This window comes from Nicotiana tabacum, chromosome 13, assembly GCF_000715075.1.
Source record: "Nicotiana tabacum cultivar K326 chromosome 13, ASM71507v2, whole genome shotgun sequence".
In the NCBI taxonomy this organism is placed as follows: Eukaryota; Viridiplantae; Streptophyta; class Magnoliopsida; order Solanales; family Solanaceae; genus Nicotiana; species Nicotiana tabacum.
This window is the reverse complement of record NC_134092.1, coordinates 123,398,179-123,407,355: the sequence shown is the minus strand read 5'-3', so window position 1 is coordinate 123,407,355 and position 9,177 is coordinate 123,398,179. Positions and strand designations below refer to the sequence as shown.

At 35.0% G+C, this 9,177-nt stretch overlaps 1 protein-coding gene across 1 annotated transcript; it reads right to left on the bottom strand.

Moving 5' to 3' along the window:
* Positions 1-1,247: 1,247 nt before the first annotated feature.
* Positions 1,248-8,682, bottom strand: LOC107791769 (anamorsin homolog). Its single transcript, XM_016613903.2, has 8 exons — positions 8,544-8,682; positions 8,305-8,452; positions 7,005-7,159; positions 6,841-6,921; positions 3,517-3,676; positions 3,291-3,424; positions 2,613-2,687; positions 1,248-1,559 (listed from the first exon to the last, which is right to left on the bottom strand). The coding sequence occupies exons 1-8, from the start codon at positions 8,565-8,567 to the stop codon at positions 1,521-1,523; spliced, it is 816 nt and encodes a 271-aa protein (XP_016469389.2). The 5' UTR covers positions 8,568-8,682; the 3' UTR covers positions 1,248-1,520.
* Between the last annotated feature and the right edge of the window lie 495 nt (positions 8,683-9,177).

Below are 9,177 nucleotides of genomic sequence, written 5' to 3'. Positions count from 1 at the left end.
ACATACCTTTTCAGATAGTAGAACCTGATATTCTGTTTGTTTTTAATGTCTCAAATTCCTCCGGCCCTCAGTATCTTTAGTTATTAATCTACTTGCTAGTTAATTAGTTAGACATAAGAATCTTAATATTTATAACATTCTAAAAATTAGTTAAACATAAGAATCTTAATATTTATAACATTCTAAACAGTTGTAACTAAACCTTGAAGAATCTTAATATTTATAAAACTTGAATACAATTCTATTTATAACATTAATATTAAAGTAATAATAAAAAAGAGTAACGATAAATTTGTTACAAATTCATAAATGTACTATTCTACTTAAGTTTTATTGAGCTTTAATTATAAAATTCATAATAAGATATTTAGCTAAGTGTTTTATCAATTTAAATATAATAAAAGAATTATATGCATAGAGGAGAAATTAAAAAGGTCCAGGGTAAAATAGACAATGCATATGATAGGGGAGCAGAATATTTATTTTTTAATGTTGGAGGAGGAGTTTGAAATTTAAGGCAAACTAAGAGGATCAAAATGATTTGCAGATAGAAAATGAAAATTGTTAAACGCTTCAGCGAAATAAAGTTAATATTGCAATATTTGTAGGGAGGGTACTGTATCATCAATCATGTTGCCACTTTCGTCGAAATTCTATGGATATTGTTTAGCATCTTTTTCTCCTACCGACGGAGTTCTGAATGGATGCTGCTCTCAAATTTTTCAGTTTCATTTTGAAAATGTTTAATGATTTTGCATACCAAATAGTGCGAAGTGATTTCCAATTCTTCAACTGTCCAATTCATGGTATTCTCTGGCCTAAGTATAGACTTCTTACCTAAACCAACGGGGAGGTTATCAGTCTCATTCAAAAGGTGGACTACCATTAAAAATTAATCAAGTAAAACAAAATTTACTCTATTGACTAACCCTTTCTGACATTTTAACTTTCACGTCCAGTCGTTTAGTAAATTGCATTCAAGCATAATGGAACATTTATCTTTATAAATCTCCGTACTAAGTACTAGAAAACGAGCATGAACCATCCGCTATCAAACTCAAGACACACATGCAGTCTGGTGAAATTCCGAAAACTATTGGTTGCGCAAAAAATACTATCACGCAGAAATAGCAGGCGTAGACATGTTTCATATTTCCATTCTAGATGATTTGGCATTCAGAGACCCCCCAAAACCAAATCAAACCAAACAATATGATGGCAAAAAGCGAGCAAACGCACAGTGCTAAGAATTGCGAGTCAGACTCTACCTTTCACACTCGAGATCACCAATCCTCCTGGTGTTCATCATTTTCTTTCCAATCGAGCAACAAACACCAAATGATCATATACACAAGATACCAGAGCAAGGGGTGAGAGAGAGACCTTTATGTTCACAGTCCACTGCTATTTCGCTCACTTATTACACATTCACTTATCTCACCTCAACCAAAATGAACAAACTAATTTTGAACTAATTATAACAGTTTCTGCAATCTCATATCGACTGTTATCATCTGCAATTAGATGTCAGCATCAAGAAAATTCCCAGAAAGCGTTACCTGCCAAAGCAGTGAGAGAGGTGTCATACTCAATTGTAATTTATCACACATCATAATGCAAACAAGAATATAATAATGAAATCAACCAGAGACTAGGGCTCTTCTCTCCCCAGGAATCATTATGCTCAGTGAAGAACATCAAGTGCAACAGCCATAACTGATCGCGTTGGATTAAATGGTTTCCCATTTCACAAAAAACAAAACAAAAAAAATCAAGCAACCAAATCATCAGTAGCATCAGTCTGATGCCCAAGGCCCCAATTATGTGCAATAAACAAATCTGGCTGTGACAATGAGATTCGCTCTCCTCCGGGATAATTAGACAAAATCTGGCTGTGATTTTTTTAATCCTTCTTTTTATAATGTATATTGAATTTTATTCAAAACTCAATACCAAGAGAACTTTTTAAATCCTCAAAAGAACTTTTTCTTTACATGGTAGTGACGACCATGAGACATAAGTTATTATTCTTAACCACCAACAAGCAAAACCCAATGAGATTTAACAACTGGCATCATTTCAAAGCCTTCCATAAATATAGTCCTAAATTTAGGATCCACTATCGGTTTTAAACAGGTCAACTGGGTCTGTTCATATTTTAAGACAGCCACATGTAAGATCCAAACAAAGCAAAGTAACAAATCAGAACTTCTAGTAAAAAAAAAAAATTTAAAAAAAGAAAGAATACTTGAGATGCCAATCATAAACCAGTTCATATTACCCTCCTCTTAATCAGGATTCTAACAAAGAGCAGAATCACAACTCAGTTGCTTGTCATCTAAATGCATTATTTCCATAAACAAATGATTGGTGAGACAAAAGCTTCAAAGAGGCAATCAGATTTTGGTCAATAATCAAAGGTTTCACTTTCATGTTCACCATAAATACTGGCATCATAACAATAAAATGTCAATACACATCGTCTTCATGTATACTGCAATCTTTTTCCTTAGGTAAGTAAGGAATATATAAATGTATATTTATTCCTGCATAATGAAACCTAGAGAAGGAAATAGAAAAATAGAGGGGAATAACTTGTTCTTGCCATGTACCTTTTCGCCTAGTTTGAACGGAGGAAGACCCTTATAAGGACACGTACTGCAACGGAAAGCATCACCTAGACCACACTGTCAACATAGAAGACATGTCCCAGAAAAAACAATTAACAAGAAGACTAATTGCAAAACTCAAAGGCTGATCAATGAAGGTAATAATCAAAAGAAAGAAACTAACTAGTTGTCCAGCTGTCTGCTAAATCACACTATAACACCAATCAACAACCAAATATACAAGTATATCAGTAGATGACAGTGCACTTGAAAATAGATTTTCAGTTTTCTGCAGAAACTACTCAACTAAAGTACTCCCTCCTATACACTCAAATTAGATGTACTAGCTTGACGACTAGTAAAGACATTAGCGTATGCACCTATTCAAAAATTTATTAGAAATTCAGAGTTGAATTGAGATAGTGAAAGGCAACTATCAGAATATATAGAGAGTAAATTTCGTAGAAAACCGCACAAAAATGAGCAGATTCTTTACTTTTGTATAGCCACCGAACAATTATTTTAAAAGGCTAAAAGTTAACACCATTCTGAATACTTCGAACAAAGAATTTTTTCATTCAAAGAGGTGCGTTATTTGAAAGGCTGAAAAATACGCCAGAAGTTTTGGAAGACGAGAGTAATCAACTAGTATAACAGAAATCAATATAGAAGGAGACATACACTGCCACAGGCTGACTGTGGATTGTTCAGCTGTTCCGCCGTTGGTCCAAGTTGCACTTTTGTTTCAGCTTCAGCCCTTCCGCACGTACAATTTTTGCATGCTTTCCTTGTCTTTCCAACTTCACAATCACCAACTGCACCACCAAGTGTACAACAAATTGAGTTCAAAATACTAATGGAGAAACTGATAATGCCAGAGTGAGGCAATCCCGGTGCACGTTATTACCACTTGGCAATTGAGGTTTCGTCAGATCTTCTTCACTGAGAAGGCTATCCTCATCAATGAGATCTGAATCATCATCAATCTGAACTTTCGGCAAACTTTTTGTGACTTTCTTGATAGAGAAGGATGAACCAACCTTCCATGAAGGTTTCTTTGCTGTTATCTGTTCAGAGATTAAATTAACCACACAATTTATTTGAGTCAAGATCAATAACTTCAGGGTTTTTTTACAACAACTATGTCTCAATCTCAAGCAAGTAGGAGAGTCGGGTGTTTGTCTATCCTCTTTGGGCCCAAATCATTCCATCGCAATTATTTATCTTTAAAACAAACATGGGTTCTCTACAACTAAGAGTCTCTAAATTTCACATGTATCTCTATAACACCATCATACATATATAGCCAAACTGAAGGACTCCTAAAACACCGGACTTAATCTAAGTGTTCCTATAATGACTAACTTCAAGGCTTCCTTAAATAACATCAACATATGAGAGTGGTGCGACGATCAGTTGAAAACTGAATACAACAACAACATACCCAGTATGATCCCACAAGTGGGGTATGGGGAGGGGCGGGTGTACGCAGACCTTACCCCTACCTTTGTGGAGTAGAGAGGTTGTTTCCGATAGGCCCTCGGCTCAAGAAAAGCGTTTTTCAAAACACGTTTGAAAAATACAAGAGTGAAAAAGCTATGATGAAAATCCTATGAACAAAAAAGTAATGACAGCAAAAATAGTAAAGCTAGCTAAAGTAAAAGAAACATCAGTAGTTATAATATTGATGAGTAAGATATCTAAACCAAAGTAATTAGAATTTAGTTATGACTTCTCTAACACTAAATTTTTAATTTCCTATGCCTAGTCACTAAAATATTTATTCACCCGGTTTTCTTAACAGCTAAGTAATATAAATGAAATGTCTTTGTTGTTTAGTGTTGCTCTTTTCAGGATGGAGCCCAAGAGAGATGCTGCACATGTGCCTTAGTTCTTTGATGCCTGTGTTTTACCGCCGTTTAAGCAAAGACAAATGCCAGTCCGCGCAGCACCAAACTTCAGGGTTTAAGTACGACTCAAGTGAGCCTTTAACAACACTGCTTACATCATACTAACACAATCTCATATTCTGCAATAACTCAACTGCCAACTCCCAAAGGTTGTTTCAGAAAGAGTACAACTGACAGAAGCTACACTACAAGAAGCAATTTTAGACAAGAAACTTCTGTCAAAAAGTCAACAAGCCTTAAAAAGCCCAATCACTAAAAGGAAAAATCTAACAAGAGTAAAATAATTTTAATTATTTCTCCTAGAGCAACTTCAAAGCCCATCACTAAAAGGAAATATCTAACAAGAGTAAGATAATTTTAATTATTTTTCCTAGAGCAATTATAAACAAGAAACTTCTGTCAAAAAGTCACAAAGCACAAAAAACCCAGTGCCTGAAAGAAAAATGCTAACAAGAGCAAGATAAGCTTCATATATTAACAATGAAAGCATGTGCACAAACTGTAAAACTCAAGCAGCAGTGCAGCACAAAGTAACAAATTAGGACACAGACAATTAGGCCAAACAAACTCTAACTGAACATATTTATAAATTAATCTGGAATTATTTAACTTCGTGGGGAGAAAAATGTGAAAGCTAGTAAAAGGGTGTATTTCGGCTTCAACAAATTACCATTTTCCAAGCATAATTGATCTGCCACTTCAGGCCCATCATACAAGAGAGCTTTATCCAAGACCTCTACTTTCCAAGGAGAAAAAGGTCTTTTTGTGCATTCAAATTCATGAAACTTATGCGCCCCATACTTTGAGCCAGCACTATAACAAGATTGTTGGTATCCAATTGCTTCGACAGGATAGAAATTCGAAGGAAGTGAAAGACGAGGCAGAACTACAGCAATACCGTCCTTTGTGACCAAATACAAAAACCATGAAAACTACAACCTATAGCATCGTCAACTACAGCATCCCAACCGTGAATGCTATAGCAGCTCTCATCATTTACTGTCAAGTTTACATGTAAACTGGAATGAACAAGTTGACACTTGACATTTCCCTCAGAATATTTTCTCTTAACTAGCCGAGTGAGCCCAAAAGGAGAAAAACAAACAACAGCATCTTCTTTGGATCCATCTATACCAATGAAACCTTTTCTGCTATGGCATGAATGCGATCTACTACCAAAAATCTCATTCTTATTTACATCGGTAGCATCAGATAGGCTACTCCCATATGAGTCATACTTCCTTTCCCCATGTGTACTAGCAGTAAAAGAAGACTCTCTAATAATGGATGATTTACTTTGTTCCTTCCCACCGAAAAAATCAGAAAAGCCCTTTTGATAGCCAATTTCAGCGGAACCTACCTCCCAAGCAGCCAACATTTCATTACCCAACTGTTGATACTGAGGGTGTAATTTCTCAAGTGAACAGTACTTCTTTGGGATATGGTCATCCACATTTATTACATATGTTAAACCATATTCATCGATCACACAAAAAGTCAAGGAATGGGAAATGACAAGAAGCCTTTTGAACCTTCTTCTACCAACATAATCTCCCTCCTGATTGATGAACTGACCACATTTCTTCTCTTCAATATGACTTTCTATCATCTTCAGAGATGAATTCTTTTGTTCTTGAGATACTAAGGAAGGAGAAACTCCACACACATTTAACAGATCTATACATGCTATATGTTCACCGGTTAATGCAACGCAAAAGGAGACTAAGCCAGAAACATTAAGACAAATAAGAAAAGCATGAGAAAACCTAAACTCTGGCCACTCAATTGCTGACCTTCCCTCGGGACATTTGCCCACTGTCACCGAGCAAACCCACTGCATTCCCCAATCAATTAACCTGGCCACTGCAACTAAAACTTTACAGCCTGCTCCATCATCTATATTTGTTGTGTTAATTTGAACATCTTTATTTGTATTTAAGGCAAACCCAATCACGCATTGTGCATCATTAGAAAACACACTGAAACATTTGTAAGAAGTGCTCATCTGATCAGGTGGAACAGTCCTACTTAGTCTAAATGCCTAGAGGCGCAAATTTGAAGTTGAAAACTGAATAAACTTCAAATTTTATCTAAATGTCTAGAGTTGCAAATTTGATGTCGCACAAATAACAATGAAGCAATGAGCATCATCATGCCATGAAATAGGTGTTATGCCAATTTAACTTCATCATATAAAAGGTGTTATGAGAATTTAAAATGGAAGAAGGAACTTAATAGTTCTCTGATAAAAGAATCATTGTATTGAAGGGGGTTGGAGGAAGACAGGAAGTTAAATAAAGGCACATGGATATAATACTAACCACGAAAGAGTGGCCAGCTTCAGATGACTGTGCATCAGAGAATCCAGCCAACAATAATGTGCGCTCATGGGTAGAATTTTCCTGCAATTCAGATGGAAAGGACAATTCACACATGCGTACAAATTTTCCACTAAAAAATACGCACAAAGGGAGGATTCAGTAACCTTCGAGATTAACTGAGAACTTAGACTAAGTAGGACTGTTCCACCTGGCTTCAACACTCTTGAGATGTCCCCACACAATTTATCACTAGGAAACTCGAGGGACCTACAGATGAGAGCAACGATATCCATAGAAGCAGACTTCACTGATGTCAGGCCTGTAATAACCAGAGGGAAAAGATTCAATATCACAAGAATCTAGGGCCACGGGGCAAGCACTTACAAAAGAGTGGTATTAGACACTTAAGCAGAGAGCACAGAAAAGGAAAAGGAAAAATAAAAATAAAGGAAGAAGACAAGCTCCCTTTCTATCCTAACCCACTTGGGAATTTATTATCTGCAGATGGTTCCCCACCCCTACACCCCTCTGTCTTTTCCTTTTGATCAGTAAAGTATTGGAACTGTATTGGATCAGGGCGATCTCTCTGTCTCGTTTCTCTCTGACATACCAATTTCATGTTTTCATCACATCATTACGGTGAAGAAGAGCTTTTTCCCTTTGTCTCAGAGTTAATAATCTAATATATGAAATAAGCAAGGGCTCTGGATGCTATACAATTAAGTAAATAAAACCCAGAACAAGAAAAACCATATAGTCCCTCTTTATCTTTTTGGTTTAAATTGGCTGGAACTTCTTTAGCTTCTTTCTTATTCAAGCAGCTTCCTCTTTTCCACCAATTTCCTCTTCCAATTTATTTTTTTATCAGTATTTTCACTTCCAATTTATCCAAACGGCTTCCTTGAGCTCATCTTTATCTCCAATAACTACCAATCAGAATCTTCCCAGAGGCTTCAAATTGCTGCCACTTGGACTCAGATTAACTGATATTGGTCCCTCAATTCTGATATTTGATCCGTACTAATTTACTTCTGAAACAAACAGCCGGAGATTTGATCCACACAAAGAAAGAGCTACATCACAAAAATAGACACAATTCTTAGATTATAATATTGCAATTCCAACACACTGATTCTCACCGCCTATTAATATAAACCTGACCACTTTATAAAAAATTCCTACCTTCTCTCTTTCATCATCAAATCCCAAAAACAAATTTGAAATAAAAATTTTCTGCATATAAAACCTCCGATAAACATAGCAACAAACTTTTTTTTTGATAGGTATGAACATAGTGATAAATAAATAAACATAGCAAAGGACTTAGAAAAAAGAATCCAACAACATAATAAAAACCACATAGACTAGTCATCAAAATGAGTCACTCGTAGTCACAGCATAAGCAGAGCAGAGAAGTATCAGTTCGGAGAATTTTTTTTTTTTTTTTTGAGAGGTAAAATTTACTCTGGGATGAAGCTTGAGTAATAATATTAGGGTCCAACTTGTCAATCCCCTCTTTCCTTACGATGCTGATTGCACTGGATACCACACTAACTGGTACCATAACATCCTCAGCAAGCACCAGTACATTACCGCCTCCAATTTGTCCGTCCTACAAAAGAATGAAAATCCAAATTCAAAACCAAACATACATACATGTTCAAAATAAGAACATACACCAATTTGCATGAATATTATCGAACCTTTACATCACAGAATTGACTCATCTCCTCCTAATCCAAAATAAGGGCACAAGGGCGGTTCTAGGGTTAGGCAAGTGATTTGGCCCCCCAAATATTTAAGGCGAAACACTATTATATTATTATACTCCCTTATTAAAAGTTGTACTCTTAAAAAGTTTGTGTGGTTATAAAAACTTTTTATTAAGGGGTAAAATGAAAAGTTTAAAGTTAAATTATTTTTAACTTTAAAAATATATCATTTATTTTGGAAGATACTAAAAAGAAAAGTATCTCATCTAATTTGAAACAGATTGGAAAATATGTCATAATTTATATTTATATAATTAGTAATAAAAGATTTCAAATTTTAATCATTTTTAACATTTGGTAAACGTAAAATTGAGTGAATTAATTGGATAAATTTTTCTCACTAAATTAAATAATATATTTACTTCTCATCAATTTTATTTTTTTTCTTTTATGTATAGTCTTTTTTTATGGTTCTCGCGATTTTACTTTCTAATTTCAACTCAAATTCTCTAAATTAACTATTTCTTTTTGTCATATTTTATTGATCCACACACCAAAAAGCAAGTTATTTTGCGTATCATCTTTTTTAACTAAGAAATACCTGAGACAAATGTCGCAAGGTTCA